The sequence below is a fragment of the Macaca thibetana genome, chromosome 12, assembly GCF_024542745.1.
Source record: "Macaca thibetana thibetana isolate TM-01 chromosome 12, ASM2454274v1, whole genome shotgun sequence".
NCBI lineage: Eukaryota > Metazoa > Chordata > Mammalia > Primates > Cercopithecidae > Macaca > Macaca thibetana.
In genome coordinates, this window is record NC_065589.1 from 61,426,459 (window position 1) to 61,450,257 (window position 23,799).

At 35.6% G+C, this 23,799-nt stretch overlaps 1 protein-coding gene across 1 annotated transcript in view; it reads right to left on the bottom strand.

The window, feature by feature from the left end:
* ITGA4 (integrin subunit alpha 4) overlaps positions 1-23,799 on the bottom strand; it is an 80,294-nt gene that overhangs the window by 43,887 nt on the left and 12,608 nt on the right. The window contains exons 3-11 of the mRNA XM_050750529.1: positions 18,564-18,670; positions 18,342-18,471; positions 14,794-14,861; positions 13,338-13,467; positions 11,935-12,020; positions 11,191-11,253; positions 10,962-11,099; positions 7,611-7,722; positions 666-760 (exon numbers count right to left, since the gene is read on the bottom strand). Coding sequence (XP_050606486.1) covers positions 666-760; positions 7,611-7,722; positions 10,962-11,099; positions 11,191-11,253; positions 11,935-12,020; positions 13,338-13,467; positions 14,794-14,861; positions 18,342-18,471; positions 18,564-18,670 — 929 coding nt within the window. The remainder of the gene's footprint in view (positions 1-665; positions 761-7,610; positions 7,723-10,961; positions 11,100-11,190; positions 11,254-11,934; positions 12,021-13,337; positions 13,468-14,793; positions 14,862-18,341; positions 18,472-18,563; positions 18,671-23,799) is intronic.

The window sequence follows — 23,799 nt, forward strand, 5'->3', positions numbered from 1 at the left end:
TTTTTGTTTACTAGGCAAATACATTTCTTTTATGTCAATTACAGAGAACCATTTGCTCATTTTTGCCTAATCAAAAATAACTGCCAGCTAATATTTCCATGCAAATATCAAGGAAAAAACTTTTCTTCTCTGCATATGAATGTCATTTTTTTTCTAGGCACTGAAATGCCATGATTTTTCAACATACACAAGTGAAGTCAGAGTAAGATTCTGAGACATGATTAAAGTGCTGTCATCTTACTACTCAACAGTGAAAGAAACCCAGAGTATCATATGTGTGTTTGATCTCCCTGTGCAATCTTCATGAAATATGGAGCTCTAGCCACAAGGCGAAGACACAGTTAATCAAATCCAAATGGGCATATTTTAGAATCATATGGATACTACCTCGGAATACAATTTAATGAAATACAAAGACAAATATTTAATGGTCAATAGATAAGCTAGGGTGGAAATGAACTACAACTCTTATTTATGGAAAAAGGGAGTTTGAAGAATTATTAATCCCTTAAAATAAGATCATTTGTCACTGTAAGTAAATGGTGAAATGAAGTGTGAAGTATTTGAAAGAGAAAATTAAGAAAAAAAAAGTCCACATAACCCTGGAAGTTTTAAGGATACGCATTATAACCAATGCTTCTTTTGGAAATAGAATAGTATCTTACCTGCGAGAAGGCTGATGAGACCCCATCTGCACGGCCATTGTAAATATAAATAGCACCTTGCAAGTCATCTTCTTGTGGAGCTCCAATAGCAACATCTATCCAAGAATTTAAACAGTGGAAAAATAAATTCTTGATACAAAGAATGCAACTTCGAAAACTAACCTAATGAACCTTAATTCATATCACGTAAGAAAACTCTCTTTTATGAAAAATAACAGTCTTCCTCAGACAGAAAAAAATAAAATACGATCATCATCATATACAGGATTGCACACAATAGTTTGTACATGGAAGAAAGCAGAGTGGAAGCATCTGAGAGGCAATCTAACAAAATGATTAGGGCATGGGCTCTACAGACAGACCACTGGGGTCTGATCCAAGCTCTGCCACTGGGCACTGCCATGCTAGGCTGGGTCCATTTCTTAATCTGTGTTTCAATTCTCTCACTTATATAATGGGATCATAATAAAAAACACTCTCAGCATAAAAGGATATAACTTCTGTAAAGTGCTTAGAGCAGTGCCTCGCATGTAATAACTTCTCATAATCTATGAATATTTTGATCATAAGAATTTTTACTTTGGGAGCCCAGACTTACCTTATTTGCAAAATGACTCTTAACTTAATTCCTATTCCAATGAAAATGATTAAGGTATCTGTTAGAGATATCTGCACACACATACACACAGGATTTCAGAAAAAGGATTTGTTCTGTAAAATAATGATTATATCACCTTTCTGTATATAATTATGTCAGACTATGATACCAAGGGAAAAAAAAGGTCTGATCAACTAACATAAGAAAACCTGAGTAAATATATAGTACAAAGGAGAAAAATAATATTCCACAGTTGCAAGAGCATTTCATTATTTTACCAAGTATTGTCTATTTATCTACATATTTATTTATATGCAATGGCTTTTTATTACTTTAATAGAAACCTAAAGTAGTTTGTCTTCATGATATTACTTATTACCATCAAACTGAAAACCTTTTTATAAACAGTGGTAATTTTTGGCTACTATTTCAATGAAGATAAACATATCTTTTTTTTTTTTTTTTTTTTTTTTTTGAGACGGAGTCTCGCTCTGTAGCCCAGGCTGGAGTGCAGTGGCCGGATCTCAGCTCACTGCAAGCTCCGCCTGGGTTCAAATTTGTCTCAATTTCCCGGGTTCAATTCTCCGGCCTCAGCCTCCCGAGTAGCTGGGACTACAGGCGCTGCCACCTCGCCCGGCTATTTTTTTGTATTTCTTAGTAGAGACGGGGTTTCACCGTGTTAAGGATGGTCTCGATCTCCTGACCTCGTGATCCGCCCATCTCGGCCTCCCAAAGTGCTGGGATCACAGGCTTGAGCCACCGCGCCCGGCCGATAAACATATCTTTGATGTATAACTCCATGTTAAACAATGTAAAATTGTAAAAATGCAAAAGCTTTTCTAGTTTCAGTTAAAAAGAAATGGTAGACACCTATATTTACTTTGTTTATACATACTAAGGCTAGCCTCTTTTGACTTGTATGAAGTTTTTCAAACTTTCATATGCAAACATGCCCATTCATTTATTCATTCATTGGACAGCTAGTGAGCACCTATTATATTCCAGGCATTTGCCAGGAGCTGGCAAAACAGGGCAGTACCACAGAAGGAAACTCATTGTTTAGTGGGGAGGAATGGCAAGTAAGAATAGACTAATAACATAGCATGTGAGGAGGAAGTGGTGGAAATTAGGGAAGGCTTTTCATAGAAGATGATGCCCAAGATAAGATTAAAGTATCCATAGGTCATAGCCAAGTGAAGAAAAGGGGAAATGCAATTTAGAGATAGGGAAAAGCCTGTGCAAGGGCAGGGAAGCAACAGGCGGCATGGCACATGTGAAGAATGGCAACTCATTTGGAATAACTGGAGTCAGATTTGTGCAGAATATATACATACAGGAACAGAGGAGCAAGAATTGGAAGGAAGAGAAAGAGAGGAGGAGGAAAAGAGGGACGTGAAAAGAAGGAGTGGAGAAAAGTATCTTATAGCCATTGAATGGAAGACAGCAATTTCTTTAATCAGGGCTGGGTTTATACTTCCACCACTGTGGTTAAAGCTGTAGAATTTGCTATACATTGATTCTTAACACATGAAAAAAATAACAAGCCTTGTTCGTGAAGTGGTAATATGTAATTCTTACAGTATCTGTTATTAGCAAGAGTGATCTAGATTAAGGCAAATATTTAGGAAAAATACTGATGAGCCTTTTCAGCCAAAATATTTAAAAGGTCCAAATAAATTTTTTTCCATACAGAGGACACTTCAATCTTTGGCTATCACATATATAGATTCAAACTCTTACTTCCTGGATTACACCTGGATCTGTTATATAATAAAGTTCTAGCTATCATTATTCAAATGAGAAAGATACATTTTGAAATATATATAAATGTTTTCCAAGCCTATGCAACTTAATTTGGGACACAATATACAGAACACAGGTATTTAACGATTGCTTTTACTTCTTATCTGAACATTTTCATTCTTTTAATATAAATCAAAATTATTAGCATTAGTGTCGGCCAACACTTATGTTTACAATGTAGGTACTGTGATATGGGCTTCCTGCACATTTACCCAAGTAACTCTCACAACCACCATATTAAATAAATACTCTGACTCCAATTTTACAGATGAGGAAACTGAGGCACAGGGTATAACCTGCTCAAGGTGACAGAGCCAGGATGTCATGGAGCTGGGATTTAAACCCTGCAGCCTGGCTCCAGAGCCTGTGCTATTGCCATGCTCTATGAACTCATTAACAACAGAGGTCATACCCCCAAATTTCCCTTCCTAATACTGATTCCTGTTCTGTGTCAAAGAGGTTCTCTCTCTCTCTCTCTCTCTCTCTCTCTCACACACACACACACACACACACACACACACACACACGAATACTATTCAGCCATTAAAAAAAAGGAAATCATGTATTCTGCAGCAACAGGGATGGAACTGGTGGGGGGTGTCATTATCTTAAGTGAAACTAGCCAGGCACAGAAAGTAAAATAACACATGCTCTTAACTCATAAATCAGTGCTTTAAAAATGTGTTCACATGGATGTATAAAGTAGAATGATAGACAATGAAGACTCAGAAAGGAAAGGGGTTGTGGGGGGTGGATGATGAGAAATTACTTAATGGGTAAAAATGTATGTTATTTGGATGATGGATACCCACAAGCTCTGACTTGATCACTATGTAATCGATACATGTAACAAAATGGCACTTGTACTCTATAAACAAATAAAACAGAAGTGCTCACTTAATGATTTGATGATATATCAATATTTCAGGTGCACACAAAGTAATAGTACAGCTTGAAATTTACAATTGTAGAACTTATGGTTCTGCTCTAAAAATATTCAAACATATTGTCTAAAAGTCAGATAATAAGGCTCAAGGTGAAAAAAGAAACTAAACCGATAAATAGCGGTCTTGTCAAGTCTATTTTACATATGAAATAAAAAATGCTATCTGCTGTTGGTCATGTCAGATATATTAGTCTGACCAATTTTTTCATGCTTTTGAGGAGTTTTACACTAAACTTTTGCCAAATCAATTGGTCATCTTTTTAGAAAATGGCTTGTGTTGCTTTTCTAAGGACACAGGAAATAGAGTCTGATTTTTTTTTTTTTCCGTTTGAGAACAACTGAAAAGTGATATGACAAATGCCAAGATAACTTAGGTTTTGCTACACAAAGTACCACAAAAATTTGCATAATAAAGACATTAAGTGTGATTTGCATCCAATATTGGAGTCTCTTTCTACATAATCCTACACTTCTTGCCATGAACACAATGTATCTTTACCCATTCACCCCAGAAAAATAAAATAAGACAAGATGGGGCAAAGTAATAAAGAAACACATAAAGAAAAAGAACTTGTAAATTCCTGCTGTCTCATGCAGGCAGACATGGTGGAATAGGACACACTCACCCTGTTTCCACATCAGCAATGGTCTTGCTAATATCTAAAATATAGAAAATGCCTACTTATGGGCAAAATAGAAGATAAAATTAGAACTGGAGGACCGGGGGCACGGTGGCTTATGCCTGTAATCCCAGCACTTTGGGAGGCCAAGGCGGGCGGATCACGAGGTCAGGAGGTCGAGACTATTCTGGTTAACACAGGGAAACTCTGTCTCTACTAAAAACACAAAAAAATTAACCAGCAGGCATGGTGGCAGGTGCCTGTAGTCCCAGCTACTTGGGAGGCTGAGGGAGGAGAATGGCGTGAACCCGGAAGGCAGAGTTGCAGTGAGGCAAGATCACACCACTGCACTCCAGCCTGGGCGACAAGAGCAAGACTCTGGTTCAAAAAAAGGAAAAAAAAAAAAAAAAAAAGAACTGGACCAAGTAGAAAAAGATATATGGCATTATAAACACTCACTGAAGTGTTAATGTAGCCACTAAATGTAAATATGCTGTGAATTATAAAAGGCATTATAAATAGCACAAAAATATGCAGAAATACTTTAAAAAATCATTTGCATAATAACCTTCCAGATATAAAGGTATTACCTTTAGGAGTGGAGTGCTGAGGGTTTTTAGCGAAACAAGAGTTATGTGAAGCCCAGGGTCTCCTATACAAACTAAGAGACTGCACTGTCCCCTGAAAGTCCCCTCCGAAGTCCTCTTCCTAAGTCTCATTGACAGAATACTCTCTGTCTGTCCTTCACATCACTAGAAAATTACTTGAGCTTTTCCCAGGTACTAGAGTAATTCTAATAAGGGAATGTGCCTATTGCTCATGACAGTTTTACAGCTCTAACTATAACAATAATGATAATTCAAATTTGTCATTGACATTTTGATGCCACAAAAATAATTTCTATGTGTACATACATATATTTTTCACATTCAAAAGGGTAATAGTGGTCTTCCTTAAATGTGCCAATTAAAACAAGACAGAAAAATCATAAACAAAGTGTTTTACTAAACAGTGATTTTGTGTTTTTAAAAGAAAGAATTGGGTTGTCTATACAACACACATGACATATCAAAATGCATAAACATGGTTTTATCCGCAGGTCTTTATTAGGTAGAACCCTTAAATTTGCCACTAAATAAGGCTTATGTTTTCAAGTATTACTTTTATTTTCTACTTGATTGTAGAACTATAAAAAAGGGTGCCACTATTTTCTTCATTTTCATTTATTATGGTACATAGTCTGTACCTGATATGGTACATCTGACCCAAAATAAATGTTCAATAAATATCACAGAATTGCTGGTTACTTATGAGATGTAACATCAAACATAATAAAATTTTTTGTTTTTAATCAAATCAGACTTTTAATAAAGATAATAAAATAACAGTTTCTTATTGCTGTACATTAAAACTGCACACTTCTGAATGGAGAGATCAGTTATCAGTGAGTTGCTTTTCTATGACACTGGATGGCTGCATAGGAGCAGTGCTGACCTGAATGTATACAAACTCTCAAGGGATGTGAACTCAATGTGATGAGTGACGGCAGCAATGGCCAATACAGGAGTGCAAACCAGGTGTCCCGCCCCCTTTCTAGGAAGGGCATAAAACAAGACATGATCCCTCTTACAGCTCCAATTAAACAAAATACCCACAACACCTTCCCTCACCCCTGTCCAGGATGAGGTTATTTGTGAAAATGAGCCAGTGCCCAACCTGGGGTTCTGGTAGGGTAAGGGAAGTAGGGGGAAGCTAGTGATGGGTGGGGTACAGAGAGGCTCTCCTCCATACATGTTTTATTAAAATATTATGTGTAATCATAATAACCAAAAGTATATACATATATTTTTTCTCTTTCAGTTTTAAAATAGTAAACAAAAAATCCAGAACAGTAATACTTGTATAACATAGTTACACTATTTTACGTTTAAGAAGGTTCCCTGGAAGCACGTATTCAATAACTGACTTTTCGTGTAGAATAACGCATTTTATATATTTAAAGTAGATTCTGGTATCTAGGTACAAGAAGACATTAAGAAGATGAGAATTTATAGTACCCCATCACTTTAATCTCTGAGAAAGCTGTAGCCTAAAATTACCGAATACTAATTGCCAATGGCCTTATCAAGAAGACAATTATGAACCCTAAAAATAAGTATCAAATACTTATGTGCTGAACTCCAGGAAATTGCACACTCTCCTCTTAAACCTATTCATCATTTCATGCACAATTCTAACAGACTCAGTTACTTACCACTTAGAACTAGATTGATAAAAGCAAATTTTTAATAGAGAATGCTAGTAGATACAGGGATTTCAACAACAGGACTGACATCCATGGCGATATGCACAGTTACCACACTACCATCTATTCAGTTAGTGAAAAACTTCAATATCAGTGGGTAAACAGCCACTGTCCCCAGGCTTCCCAGTGGCCTGCGCTGAATCTCTTCTCGAATTCCCCAGATCCTCCCATAACATGGCTATAGGGAATGCCTGGCAGAGCAGAGGGTTTCCAGAACCCTGCTCCAGCTCTGCAGCCAGCCTCTGTTGGGTTTGGTCAGTGTCTTTATTGTACTGATAGTTAAATACCATGGTCCAATGAGTCTATGATACACATTTCCTGCCCATATTTTATTATTTCTGAAATCAGGGTCTTCCTTAACATGAAAAAATAGTGGGCATTAACAGCTTAATAGGCAGCTTTTAGGGACACATAAATAACAATGCAGTTTCTAATCAATGGTGCCTTAGAATCACTGAAATAAAGTATTTTGAATATCATCCATTATTAACAGTGGTAAAGATCAATGGGTGACAAACTGAGAAGTCATACATAACACTAAAGAAAAAACTTAGCATGCCATTCTGGCTCCATTTTCTATAGGAAGGTAAACAACACAAAACTTTAATCATATTTTCTTCCATAAACCATTTTAAAAGCAGAAATCAAGCACCAAATTGATAATTTTAATTACCTTCAAAGCCATCATTGTCAATGTCACCAAGATTAACTATACATTCGCCAAATCTTGCAGCATATTTGTCACTTCCAACGAGGTTTGTTTCCATTTCATTCATTACTGCTCCCTAGATAGAAAGGGGGAGAAACGGTATCATTATAACACTCCCTGACAACTTTACACAATTTACTGTTGTAATTGGATATGGATTTTTTCTAATGCGTCAAACAAGTTGGACAAACTACAGACTGAGCTTTAGTACACACATCTCAGTTCAATTCAATAAATATTTATTGAGTCTGTCAACACATAATAGTATGATTAGAGCTCGGAGGACATAAAAAATTGTCAAACTCATGATCTCTAGCTTTGAAAATCCAATAAATCATTTTGATAATTCAATTTAGCAAATATTTATTGAGCTTCTACTAAAGACAACACACTGTGCAAAGAGTGAAAAGGTGAAAGGGGGCAAGGAAGTGTGTGTATAAAACACATTCCCTTTCTTCAATAAGCCCACAGTTACAGGGAGGGCTTAGCCCAAGCATACAAATGACTGAGAAGCAGAAACTGCTTTACCATATCAAGAAGCAAAAATAAATAAATAAAAAATCTAATTATAACAGAAGAGACTTCATAAAGGAGATGGCATGCCAGGTGGCTATTGAAGGATAAGCGTAATTTTGATACACAGAGAAAACCAGCAGCAAAACAAATTCCAAAGAATTTGGCTCTAATGAATGGCATGTATAATGAATGAGACAAAAATGTCAGATTGCAGTCTTATAGTGTGGCATCTTGATTGTCAAGGAAAATTTACTCTTAATTTAGGGAACAACAGGAAACACTGAAGGTTTCTGAGTTGAGGAGTGACATGCTTGAAGTTGGTCTTTGGAACCAGCAGCAGTGGAGCATAGATTAGTCAATGGATAACTAGGAAGGAGGAAGATGAGTTACTACAATACGACATTCAATAATGTAATAATTAGCTGTTACAATCACAGCTATCAGTTCTCTTCAGAAACTTTGATCATGTCAGTCCTTTGTATTAAAAAGAGAAAAGGCCATATCCTTTCTTCTTCTCAAATCTACTTGGCACTCCTTAAGCATATACACGTTCTTTCCTTGTCAAGTGTCTTCATTTGTGAATTTTCCAAAAGAAAAATTCTGATTTTTGTCTTTCTCAAACACTACTTCCTCTGTAAAAGCTTCTTGACCCAAAGGGAATCACTTCTTCCACTTCATATGTACTTACAATGTGCCATGTATCACGTCGTAGTCAATTGTTTACTCCTATTGGTGTCTTCACAAGATCCTGAAGTCCTGGGGACAGCTCTATGATTATTACCTCTTTTTATAGTCCTGGTTACATTTCAGATACTCACTAAATGTCATTTATTTTATTTTAAATGAACTAAGATGACTGGGAATCATCTTTATAATCCCTTGACGCTGAAGCAGTGAATGATTCAAAGAAGTCAGGGAAAAAACAGCTTGGCTCCTGGGCAAATGTCTAAATTAAAGAGCAGAAGGGTGAAAAGGCTCCAGGGAGAACAGACAAGGTACAGACTTAAGACAGTGCAATGGCTCTGAAGTTCTGGAAGGAGAGTTTCAATAGGAAGAGGTGATCACTATTCTTCAAGTATTCCCTAGTCACAGAGAGTGGTGACTGAGAGTTCACTGGGAACCCCTGAGAGCTATTTTAGTACAAGTAGGTAGAAGCCAGAGTCACTCAAGTATCATTCTTTCTTGAGTTCATTCAAAAACAATTTCACCTACTTGTCTAGGACTCTTTCAAGCCCTGATGAAACAGCGGTAAACAAGACACAATATCTCTCCACATGGCATCTATACTACAGAAGAACAGACAACAGCAAATCGAATCAATGTAAATAAATGCCACTTAGTGGTTAGCGCCATTTCAGAGGGTTGAGAAATTAGAGGTTAAATGGAACAAAGGAAGACTATATCAGAGGATTTAAAAGCTGAAATCACTTATTAAATTAATTCAAGTGTTTAATAAGAGTAGTGCCTCGAGGTAGGCATGATGGAAGAACAGGAGGGTAGCCAAGTGGGTAGAAGGGTTTATCTGTTTTTTCTTTTTTTTTTTCTTAATGAGATTAAGATTGCAATGGGGGAAAATTATTCTATGTTGCTTTACTTTAGGTATACATGTGGATGTTTAGTTGTAAAGAGGAAGATAAGAGAAATCTGCAGCACGAGGATGTAGCCAGTACAAAGACCACTATTTTTGGAAATGGAAATGTGAAATCTATGGAAGAAAATTATCTGATATCACTATTAATGAGATTTAATGATCACTGTGTAGATAATTTGCTTTTACTATTAAATGTAGGTTAAATACAGTCTAGGAAATTCCAAAGCATAAATAACTTCCCTGCTCTGTATTTTAAACTTTGAGAATCTTCCATTTATAAGACTAGATGTTTTCTTTCTTAAATTGTAGAGTTTAGTCTGATGCTTAATATAAGAACTTGCTAAATGCTCTGAAACCATTGACTGAACATAGTTACAAATACTTTCTTGAAACAGAGTCCACTTTGTTGAATCCTGACTGAAAAATGCTATGCCATTCGAAATGAACTGGTCTTCTCACAAGCCCACTCTTGTTTTCAAATCAAAGGAACAGGCCAAGAAGATCTCATTAAGACTCCATAAATTTTTTGTTTTGACCTAATGTCAAGAATCTAGGCTGGCAAGATAAGGCCAGAAAGTCTTTGAATTATCAAGTGGTCAGTTTCTACCACAATAATTTAAAATTGAATTATAGTCAGTAATTACCTATGTATACAATTAATATATCCACTGTGGAATAAACTGTGCCAATTTTATATTCTTATCAAGAGCATAATATATATGAATTATGAAAATTAATGTTTTAACAAAACACATCTTGTTTCTAATTGTTTTCAAATTAAGAAATTGAAAATACTTAATTATTCATCTTCTAGTCCTAGTAATGTTTTATAATTTATATAAGGACCCTAACCAGAACTATTAAGAAATCTATATTTTGAAGGAGGTATAAAAATTATTCTTTCAAATTAGATTAGTATCAACATAAAACTGAAAGAAATTTCAGCTACCAGAGTGAACACACACAAGCTGTGAACAGAGAAACTCCCTAACAATCTATTTCATAGATTGTTCTAGAATATCAAAATGAGATACTTTCCCATTCATCTGCATATTCCATTTCATTTTTACAGCATCAGTACAGTATTAGAATTTTAACTTTTGTCAATAAAAAAAACCTGAAAATAATCTCAGATCTCTGGAATAAGACCAATTTCAGTTTTGATCATAATTCCATAAATGGCTTCCAGTTAGGACACTTGGACATACCGAGCCGGAGTTGATGTACACAAACACTCTTCCTTCCTCTCTGATGGTGCTCTGCATGGGCGCTCCCACGAGCAGATCTGAGAAGCCATCTGCGTTAAGGTCCACAGCACAGACAGAAGCTCCAAAGTACGATCCAAGCTGTCCCAAAACAAACCAGATCCACTCATTGAGAAAAAAGCAGGGTTACTGGCAAGAGCCCACAGAGATACTAAAGGTGGAGACATATTACCTTTTTACCTTTCATTTCATGTAAGATACTTAGTTCTTTTTCATCAATGCCGAATATATATGCCTGTAATTGGGGAAATAATTACAAAAGTTTTTATGAATACCATATATATTTTAAAACCCCACTCATTTCTGTTTGATCGAAACATGAATTTTTACAACTTGCAGTTAATTGCTCAAATATAAAAATAAATCCTTTTAAGAGTGACACAAAAGGGTTTGGGATCCACTGTTACATTAATATGCCTTACTTGCAAAAGTATTTTCTCAGGAAGTATTTTATTGATCCTATAGAGGGGACACAGGAAGTGTTGTTTGCCTCACTTTTCAAAAGTAAGACTCAGAAAAGCTGAGTGACCAATGTTCACATAGCAACATAGCAAAAACTAAAACCAGAAATAATATTTCCTTCTTTCTAGTCTTACCACAAAATATATAGTTGCCTCAACTTCTTTTCAGCTGTGAAACTGTTCACCATATACTCCCTGGACATTTTTAGATAGTTCTATCTTATAATTTTCTTAAAGGAAACAAAGTCTCATTTGACTTTTGTAATTTTTCAGAAAGTGTTTTGCTAAATTTCTTCTAAAACCATAACATCTTTCACCAGTTCCACTAAATGTAATAACCTGTTCATCATTTCTAATCTTTCTTTCCTTACGTATGCAGTTTCTCCTTTAATATCTTATTCATGCAATGTATTTGAACCTTTGTGAAGAAATAAATATAAAAATGTAATTCTTACTTTACCAATCTGCTCGTGTTGAGGAGCTCCTCCAACTACTTCAGTAGTATGCTGACTCCGAAAATGACCAGCTCCAACTGAATATCCTTTAAGGGAGAAAGTATGAGAGTCCTGGGTAAAGTACATCATATGGTAATATGGGTAAAATAGATCATAAAATTAAGTGATACCCAATTCAAAATGACTACATTAAGCAGTTAAGAATATTTAGCATAGAGATACTCAAAATCAGTCATTCATTATGTTTTATGCAATTTTGATATATGTTACAAAACTGCAATCATATGGTTTGTATTTTCAAGTCCTAGAAATTGAAAATAGCATCTTTACATCTGGTGCAGTATAATCAGTTTCTAGGATTACAACAGACATATTTTAGAGTATATTAAATATAACATCTTAATTGGGAAATGAAAACTTTAAACCTTAAAAATCCTGCAAAAGTTCAGCTTCTTTTGCCACCAAATCTTTCTTTTGTGATGACTTTTTGATGACAAAAGGTGATTTTATGTAATAAAAGGCATATCAACTTATATTTCTTGAACTATTTCAAAGAATCCTTTAATCATAAACAAGAAAACATTGAATTGTAACAAATTCTTCTACTTGAAATTTCTTCTGTTTGAATGGAAAGAAAGAGTGCTTGTTTTATAATTATTTCTGAGTGTAAGATGCTCACATTTGACACACATACAGTTTAAACAAACATGGATTTTCTGAAAATCTATAGGAAAAGCATTTGTTTTCTTGTAATGGACATTAATGCAAGAAAACTTTGCATTTCTGTTGAAATACAGATGATAAAATATCCTGCTATTGACTTATGAGATGATAGTGAGGAGAAGGAAGATGATAAAAATAGTTAAGCTCTGGGAAATATTCTAAGAACTTATGAGGTGAAGGTCAATGAGCCGTTTGTAGACCCATATGCTTCACGGAGCCCCTCATCTGGAATGTGGTGGACAGTACCACTGGCTTTAAGTTGGTCCTTAAGGAAACTATACTTACACAGATGTTTAAATGAGTTAATTCACGTAAAGTTCTCACAAAAAGTTCCTGAGATATGGGAGGCACTCAACAGAAACAACCTGTATAATCGGTTGACTACATAAAGATACAAACTTACTAGTGTTTCCTAAAGTGAACTACAAAGAGTAAACTAAACTAGGAGTTCTATTAAGAATTATATATTGATTATTTTAGTCACATGTGTAAATGTAAAATATTAAGTTAACTAAAGTTTCATAAATCCTATACTTAAGAGACAGTTTCTTAACTGCCTAATTATTACTGTAATTATACTAGCCACTTACATCTTTGGAAAATATATTTTCCTTATTTATAATTATAGTACTAGTATTTGTAAGGTAGAGATCATTTAAGTTTGTCCATTTTTATAGTACCTAAATAACTTCCAAATTTTACTTGATTTTGTCTGTCTAAAAAAGCCTTGTATTTATTTGTAGTTATATTGTAGACAAAAAGAGAGCCAGTCCAATAAGATGATCCTGGGGCTCCCATCACAATTAAATCCTGTAGGGAAAAAAAAAAAACAAAAACTATTATTATTTAAAGTTTAAGCTCACCACCCCAAACCTCCTCCAGATACACAATAGATAGTGAAGAGAACATATTTTTATAATAACAAATACCTGAAGTAGGAATATTCTGTGAAGTTAAAACATACAAAAAAAAAAAAAAAAAAAAAAAAAAAAAAAAAAAAAAAAAGCCAGAGACGTTGGCTAATGGATTTCTACCTAAAAGTGAAATCTCAGAGAAGAAACTCTGAAATTCTCATTTAACGCATTTATCAGTGGATTTCAAAAGTTGAAGGGAGAAGTACTGAACTCTAGGGTAAGCTTTTGGGAGACAGGCAATATGGTTCCTATTAAAATCATATGTGGGTAATTCATGAGTGCTAATTACAGAGATGATCATGTGTTGCCAAAGAATAAAAAGTGGACTTAATTTATTTCAATTTGCAAAGAACCACTAATTTTTCTAATAATGTTAGCTTAGGGGAAAAAAGTCCAATGGAATATGGGGCACATTTTGTTATACATAGGAATTTAGGAGGAGAAGATTGGAATGACCATGCCCTTGTCTGGTGTAGTATGAAAACTCTCAGCAATTAAATCTCTTTAGCATATTTCTATATTCCTAAACAATCCTAAACTTTAAAAAAGTCAACTTAAACTGAATAAAGCATTTTCTTTGTAAGCATTTTAAGCATTTTAATATAACTGTTAATATTTGCAGACACTGTCAACCCCAAACTTGATATAGCCTGATCTTCATGGACTCAAAAAACATTCCTGAATCCACAGTGTGTTTTTAAGAAAAACTGAGAGATTTGGGGTTGAGTACAACTGTGCCCTTTCATACGTATCCTAGAATGTTAAAAAGAGAGTAAAAAATCTTGGGAATATTATCTATCTGATTTAAGGGGATATTAAGTTCTTAAATTTCCCAATTATAATAATTTTAATGAAAAATATAGACTAATATGCTTTCTTTGCCCCGCAACTAGAAATTTAAAATAACACACTTGGGTTATTTTCAATACCTAAGTTAACAAGATAATTAACTGTAGCTACTTTTTTTCATTAAATTATTGAAAAAATATTCTTCACTATAGATTTTAGTTCATCTTATGTAGCATAGCCATCTAAATATTGATATTTTATTGAAATATATGTGGAATTTTTGAGTGGCAAAAATTAAGTTGTAATACTCAAATTTAAAAGACAGGAAGATGTTGCACAGTTTTTACTTTAAAACATATCAGTCTTCCAAACCATGAGAAGAATTAAGATTCTATATGTTAACATTTATAGCAGCTATTTTTTGAACAATTACCTTTGTGTAAAAACTAGATATTCCAGCTTGACATGATGCAAAATATTCTCCAAATTTTTTCACATAATCTAAAATGAAATATTAAAACAACTCAGAATTATATCTTAAAATAAAGATATAATCTTCATAATTTGTTTCTTAAATAAATTCTTACAGAAATGTACTTTAAGGTCTATAGTTTGTACTTTTTAAAAAATAAAAACCAGTAACCTTGATATAATTTAACAAATCCCTTCCATATGAATATTCAAAATATTCCTATAAAATGGCAATTAAAATATCTCCCTCTGCTTCTTCTCATAGGAAGCACACACAGCATATACTCAAAAAAATTTTGTAAAATAAGACAGAGGTAGGATTTATGATTTTGAGTCCATGTTTTCTTTTTACTGTATATATCTAAGGTGTGCAACATCATGTTTGACATATATATACATAGTGAAACAGTTACTACACTTAACATACATATCTCCTCAGTCACCTTTTTTGTGCATTGAGAGTGAAATCTACTCTCTTGGCAAACTTCCAGTGCACAATAATTAACTCCAGTCCTCATGCTGTACATTAGATCTCTAGACTTATTCATCCTACACAAATGCAGCTTTGTACACTTTCACCAACATCTCCCCATCCTAACCCTCTCTCTTCTCACCTTCTTCTCTATGTATTTGACTTTTTTAGATTCCACAGATAAGTGAGATCATACAGTACGTCTTTCTGTGCCTAGCTTATTTCACTTAAAATAACGTCCTTCAGGGTCATCCATGTTGTCACAAAAGTCAGGATTTCCTTTTTTAAAGGCTGAATAATACTCCATTGTATATGTTTATGTATATATGTGTGTATACATACATCTCACAACTCCTTATCCATTCAGTCATCTGTCAATGGACACTAAGGTTGTTTCTGTAACTTGGCTATCGTGAATGCTGCTGCAATGAACATAAAAGCACAGATCTCTTTATGTGGTACTGATTTCATTTCCTTTGGATATATACCCAGAAGAGGGATTGTTAGACCATATGGTAGTTTTATTTTTAATTTGAGTAACTTCTCTACTGTTTTCTATAATGGCTGTACCAATTTACATTCCCACCAACAGTGTGCAAGGGTTCCATTTTCTCCACATCTTCGCCAACAGTTATCTCTTAACTTTTTTCATAATGACAGTTCTAATAGGTGTGAAGTGATACTTTATCGTGGTTTGTAATTTGCATTTCCTTGATGATAGGTAGTGTTGAGCACCTTTTCATCTACGTATTGGCCATTTTGATGCCTTCTTTGGAAAGAAAGTCATTTGTTCTCTTGACTATTTTTTAATCAGGTTATTTGGTTTTTTGCTATCGAGTTGGTGAGATCCTTATATATTTTAAATATTAACCCTTTATCAGAATTATGCAAATATTATCTCCCATTCTACAGACTGTCTCTTCACTCTGTTGATTGTCTCCTTTGCTATACAGGAGCTTTCTAATGTAGTCTCATTTATTTTTGCTTTTATTGTCTGAGTTTTTGGTATAATTTCCAAAAACTCATTGTCTAATGTCAAGTAGCTTTTCTCTTATGTTTTCCACTAGAAGTTTTGTGGTTTCAGGTATTATGTTTAAGTCTTTAACCCATTTTAGTTGACTTTGGTATATTTGCTAAGATAAAGGTTCAATTTCATTCTTTTGCATGCGTATAGCCAATTTTCCCAAAGGCATTAAAAAAAAAAAAAAACTTTCAGGTTCAGGGTTCATTTGCAAGTTTGTTGCAACATAAATTGTGTGTTGCGGGGGTTTGGTGTACAGATTATTTCCCCATGCATGTAATAAGCATAGTACCCGATGGGTAGTTTTTTGATTCTCTCCCTCCTCCCATCCTCTACCATCAGGTAGGCCCCAGTGTTTGTGCCTACTTTGTGTCCCTTGTGTCCATATGTACTCAATGTTTAGCTCCCACTTATAAGTGAGAACATGTGGTATTTGGTTTTCTGTTCCTGTGTTAGTTCGCTTAAGGTTATTGACCTCCAGCTCCATCTAAGTTGCTGCAAAGGACATAATCTATTTATGTTTTATGGCTATGTAGTATTCTACAGTGTGTATGTATCATATTTTCTTTATCCTGTCTGACATTGACGGGCATTTAGGTTGACTCCATGTCTTTGCTATTGCTAATACCATTTATTGAAGAGAGTCTCCTTTCTTAGATTTTGCCCAACTGAAAATATAGACTGAATCAAGATCTGCATGGACATAAAGGTCTCTCATTACAAAACCCCATGAATGAACGCTTTTGGAACTTACTAAGGGGGCAAAGCTTTGCTTCTTCCAAAAAACTGATATAAGTAAACTTCTATGAAAATAAGAATTGGAACCACAGCTTCCTTTTGGCTTTGCTAAGCAGAAAACTTAAATAAATTGGTAAGTCATTTATAATGACCACTTATAGTCAGAAGTTTTCATCCCTTTTAAAAATATATATCTTACATGATCCTGTATTTTACAATTGTAGATGTGTTAGGTTTATGGCATTTTGAGATTTTTACAGTATGTGGCTAGGTATATCTGAGAAAAATAAAAAACTCTACTATGAAAATGTTTTAAAGATAAACTGAAAACTATTAGGTAAAAGAAGATAGCAATCAGAAACCAAGACTGAGTTTTATTGCAACTGAGAATCAATATTCACTTTTTTACCTTTTGGGTATCCAAAGGCAAAATAGGAATATATGTAATATAAGCTGCTTTGTGATGTCACATTCCAGGGAAGAAAGACCCACATCTTATTAGCATCAATAATTGAACTCAAATACCTGGCCAAAGTTTTGCCAACCAGTACAATTTTTCTTTGGGTGCTGAGGGATTTGAGAGTGAGGGTGGTTAGAAAATTAGAAATTTGCATTCATATGTTTCTTAGCTACCTAAAGACACATTGTTGGATTTTAGTTTTGCTGCAGATATCATCTGACATGCTCTGTTGACATTCACCCCAATTCTGCTCACTTCTGTTATGTCCAAGCTCTGTACTTGCTGATGCTACCTATAGCATAGAGTTACCATGAGAAAAATGTTTCAAACTCAAGACACCAATCTCTTGCTGCTTAAAGGAAAACACGTGAATTAGAAAAAAGAGATAGTGAGTGTGAACGAAGGATTTGCTTACACTGATTATTCTTCCTGATTACTCCTGGAAGCTAAAGGTAACAGAAAACCTAAAGTCTTTCTTATTAATCAGACTTCCAATATAATTTCACAATTTAAATGTCCTTTATTTGCTGGGTACTAGTCTCACTCACACCAAATTGAAAGTAAATTTAATGCAAAAGTGGATAGTTACCAGCTAGATTTCAGAGTTATTCAAATTGTAGAATTTTTATAGCAAAGTACATTTATGAAAAATAATGCTATTGCAATTAGGTAAAGAAAGAAATTGAGTAGCTAAAAAGAACATAATTACTCAGAAGATCTCCCTCTCTTCTGAACATCTAAACTTGAACATACATTTAAAACACTAAGAGATATTCACTTACTTATCTTTATCTAATTAGTATCAAAATGCTGCCTTACCTTGATAACACGGAGCTATTCTTTTACTCAGTTCTGTTCGTAAATCAGGGGGCATTCCATAGCAACCACCAGTGGGGAGCTTATTTTCATTCTTTATGTAAAATATATTTTTCCATCTATGCCCACAAGTCTGAATAAAATAAAAGTAGACCAAATGATGTGAAAGCTGCACCCAGGATAGCTGATTTCACGATGGATCAGTGGACCAGTTCCAATACCTACCACGATGGATCCATTTTCTCCTGGCTGTCTGGAAAGTGTGACCCCCAACCACTGATTGTCTCTCTCTTCCAAACAAGTCTTTCCACAAGGTTCTCCATTAGGGCTACCTATAGCATTTGAAAATAATTTTATCATCAGTTGTATTGAAAACACTCTACAAAAGCAGATAAAACTGTGCACTCATCCCTAGTATTTTTCCGTTAACTACTTCTCTATCTTATATTCAGTGCACAATGTGAGGATAAATGTGAATTACTCTGTGCCAACATAATTATTCTCTAATACAAGGTGACTTTTGTTGTAGAAATGACCTCCGACTGGTAGCACCATGAAGAGATAGATTCAATCATATAAGAGATAGCTAACAGGACTAGGAGTGGGAAAACCAGTTAAAGCTAATACCAGGTTGTGCAACTACAACCGCTGTGTCTAACGTTTGGAAAAGATTTAGCCATTTATCTAACAATGTAAGCAATATTATCAGAGCACTTTAAAAAATGTTTCTTCTACTGAGATATTAAGAATAGAAAGACTATAAAACATTCTCAGCAATTAAGGTACAATTTATTGGAGCTGGAAGGTGATGATTAAGCATGCGGAAAGTGGAACATAGAATTAGCATACCAATAAAGCCTTGCGTTTATAAGAAACTGCCCTATGTTTACATTTATTGGAATATGACTCATGTTTTCAACAGAGATAAAGTGATTTGGAAAACCAGATTATCTCAGTAGTAAATAAAAAACTTCAATAGACACTTTGGCTAAATGCATGAATAGCCAAACATAAATAAAATACTCATGTACTAGATAGTGCTTCTATACTATATAAGAAGTGGTCTTCACAGTGATCATTTTTTTGTTAGCAAAAATTCTTTGCATTATAGCTGGGTTCCTATTAAAATCCTATGTTGCCGGGCGCGGTGGCTCAAGCCTGTAATCCCAGCACTTTGGGAGGCCGAGACGGGCGGATCATGAGGTCAGGAGATCGAGACCATCCTGGCTAACCCAGTGAAACCCCGTCTCTACTAAAAAATACAAAAAATACAAAAAATTAGCCAGGCGTGGTGGCGGGCGCCTGTAGTCCCAGCTAGGCGGGAGGCTGAGGCAGGAGAATGGCGTGAACCCGGGAGGCGGAGCTTGCAGTGAGCTGAGATCCGGCCACTGCACTCCAGCCTGGGCGACAGAGCTAGACTCCGTCTCAAAAAAAAAATAATAAAAAAATAAGAATAATAATAAAAATAAAATAAAATCCTATGTTAAGTAATTTCAAATAAGTTACTTTAGGGGAGAGTAAGATGCAGTATCCTAAGATTCTTTTTGCTGTCTTTATTTTCACCCTCTTTAGTTGGCATATGAAAATTCTATTGCATCTGTTCTTAATTCCTGGCAGTTAAATACATTAGCATCAATTTGATTGGATAAGGATGTGGAACTTGGGTTTGTTAATTTTGAACACTGGTCACTAGGTACCAAGTTTTCATGAATTTATGGTGACCATTCTCTCTATATCATTGGCACTTTGTCTCCTCCTATAATGTTGACCCCTAAATGTAGTTTCCTGGGCAAACTCAGAACCCTTACAGAGATACAGACTAATATTTTTACTTATTTTTTTTGGTACCAATGGGGGTCTCACTATGTTACCCATGCTGGTCTTGAACTCTTGCCTCAAGTGATCCTCTTGCTTTGACCTCCCAAAGTGCTGGGATTACCAGCATAAGCCACCATGCCTGGTAAGGTAATATTTGAGAAGTGAAATTATTTGCACTAAGTCTTCTGGGTAGGAGAGATTTTGTTTAAGGAGTGTGGGAAGATGTTTGTTTATACTTTTGTTTTCTAAAATGTCATTGAGGAAAAACAAAACCTTTAATCACAACTGAAGTGAAGAAAATGTTTGAGCCCCTCCTCCAGAGATTCTGCTTCAGCAGGTCCAGGTGAGGCCCTGATTACCCTAGGTCAGCGGTTCCCAATCTTTTTGGCACCGAGGACTGGTTTCATGGAAGACAATTTTTCCATGGGCAGTGGTGAGGGTTGGAATAAAACTGTTCCACCTCAGATCATCTGGCATTAGATTCTCCCAAGGAAAGCACAACCTAGATCCCATGCCTGTGCAGTTCACAACAGGGTCTGCACTCCTACCAGAATCTAATGCCACCACTGATCATCTGACAGAGGCAAAGTTCAGGCAGCAATGCTCACTGATCCACCACTCACCTCCTGCTGTGCAGCTCAGTTCCTACCAGGCCATGGGCCAGTACCCATCCACAGCCCAGGGATTGGGGATCCCTGCCCTAAGTGGTTCTCATGGTCAGGAACACTGTTACTGTGAAATGCAGAGAATGTTTTTCTGGACAGCATACACATAGAATAATGACAACTCCCACTAACTGGTAATGGCTTCCTGGAGAACTAGACTGAAGGGAGGAGGACTAAGACTAGGTCTGGACAAAGAATGCTAGGGCTGAATGGCAATGGTTGCTATTAGATTTGGAAAGGAGCCTTGCTGTGGCTCAAACCTTGATAAAGAATGGTCCAGGTGGACACATAAAGTCTCCGTGTTAAATTGAGAAAGCAAGGGATGAAGACAGAAATGACAGGAAAAGAGAAGGGGAAAACAGGGAAGATGGTAGGAGGAAAAAAAATTGTGTGTGGGAGATAAGTAAGGTCAGAAACAGGGAGTTGTTATTGTGGCTACCTGATGCCAAATCAATAGAATTTAAAGTAAAACAGAATGACAAACAAGGCATTTTCATTTTCATTATAATACAATTTTCAGTTTTCATTAAAATTGATTTTTTACTGTCAAAAATAGATAACAAATGGTAGATTCAGTCTACACGAAGTTCCTGTTATTTACTACAAGCCACGTTAATAAATACCCTCTGAAAATACTAAAGTTTTTGTGAAGTTATAGTCAACACTCAGTTAAGACAATTGAGCAAGAGGAAAATCAAGGACAGGAGAGGATGGGGCTCACAAAAACATGGCATGTTTAATAGACACTTTCATTACAATTACATCCAATATTTAGAAACAAATCTATTTTTCTAGACAAAGCCACCCAGAAGATTAAAAACAGACAAATAGTTTCGAACCACAAAATACCATGTAAATAGCTTGATGGAAATGGCCAAAAAATTATGTGCAAAAATAGTGTATTGTTATCTGCTTCTTAGCTGAACTGTTTTGTAAATTTCTAAGTGAAGACTAGACAAACTCTTGCATTATGAACTGTTATCTGTTTAATATTCTGCATTGCCTCCTCCTCGTTTTAGTTTTAGCTCCATCAGGTGGCATCACAATGTCGTCACTGCCCAGGCTCACACTGAGGTTTACACACATCACAAACTACTCACTTTCCCACTTACTAACATCACTTCCCTGAAACTTCTTTCTCTCCATGTGAGTGCCTCTCAGCTCTCTGGGAAAACAGCCACTAAATCATTAGGCTATTTTAAGATGTGTCCCATGTAGTCTCACCAAAGTCCTGGGACTTTAATTCCAGTGTGGCTCATGCTCTTCCCTTCTCCTTACTGTAGGTTAAAAATAACGATTCTTAGAAACAGGAGAAGAAATAGCCCTCCAGAAGCCACAAGAAAGAGATGTTTACCTAAGAATAAATGTGGGAAGAACTTTCCCAGGAAGCCAGTGATGTGGTTCATTCACCCGTGAGCAGAAGAGATTTCAAATAGAAAAACATATGGCAGGTTTGTAAGAGGGAAATTTGTGGGGTGGGGGTCAAAATGCCACTAGATGTAATCTCATATCTGTCACAATGTGGTTCTAAATAATAGTTGCCTTCTAATATATAGATAAAATTTCTGATTCATTAATTTTCAAATATCTCTTATACAGTTGTTAGTTAATCCACTCTTAGATACTGACAGATGACTCTCAACATCAGTACTCAAGGGTTCTCAGACACACAGGATACGATCACTCAGAGGAAATTATGGTAAAATTGATTAATATCCTGTAGGAAGAAGTATTTTCATTTTTGTTAGGGTTAACTACATTTATTTATTTACAATGTTTCTGGCCTACTTCCAAGGCTTAGTAAATAGTGACCTCATTCATCTTGCCCAGGACTGTATCTTTGTCATAATCCCACCACCGACAAACAGCCCAGAAATGGGTGCTGAAATGGAAAGGTCAGTAAATGAAAAACAATTCAAAGCTTCTATTATGGTTTGACTAGGCATCTTCTATTTGTTTGATATATATCTTAATTCAAAACATGTGTAAAAAGAATGAATGCACAGCCAGAAAAAAAGTTCATGAAAATAGTCATGAAACAATGATTCTTCCACAGAAGAAAACCCAATCTTAATAAGTGAGCAAATACATATACTACATTTAGATATGTTTCCCCTTTTCACTTATTAACACTGCTTTAACCATAGAGGCAGCCCCCAACAGCAATGATAATACTGAGGTAACTTTCAAGTACTGGTTACAGGCTAGAATCTGTTCAGAGAACATCCTGTAATTTCCCCTAGTGTTCTGGTTTTTTTCTTAATTTCTGGGACTTTTTCTCTTTTTATTTTTTAGAGAGTGAGGATCTCACTCTGTCACCTAGGTTACAGTGCAGTGGCGTGATCATAGCTCACTACAGCTTCAAACTCCTGGGCTCTTGTAATCCTCCCACTTCAGCCTCCTGTGTAGCTGGGGATATAGGTGCCCGCCACCATGCCCAGCTTCTCTTTTCTTTTGTTGTGCCTGCAGAATCTTAGCAGAAGAGGTAAGACCTTCACATGATCAGCTTATGATCATGGCCTTCTCCAAAGCTTTTCTCCCTTAACCTGTGTGATCCTGAGTCCACTCCTTTCCCACTCAGTACTCAGCCTTGGCTGGACATTAGAATCAATGGAAAGGAGTTTGAAACCAGTACCTCCACCTGGGCCCCACTCTTAGAGGCTCAGACTTGACGTGTCTGGGTTAAGAACCAGACATAAGAATTTTTTCGAAGCCCCCCAGGTAGTTGTAGCATATGAATGGGCTTGTGAACAATTGCTCTACGATGTAGCTCAGGGGTTCCCATATTTTGGCTTCCCTGGGTCATACTGGAAGAAGAATTGTTTTAGGCCATACGTAAGGTACACTAACACTAATGATAACTGATGAGCTAAAAAAAAATTGCAAGAAAAATCTCATATTTTAAGAAAGTTTGCAGATTTGTATTGGGCCACATTCAAAGCCATCCTGGACCACATGGACAAGCTTGATGTATTAAC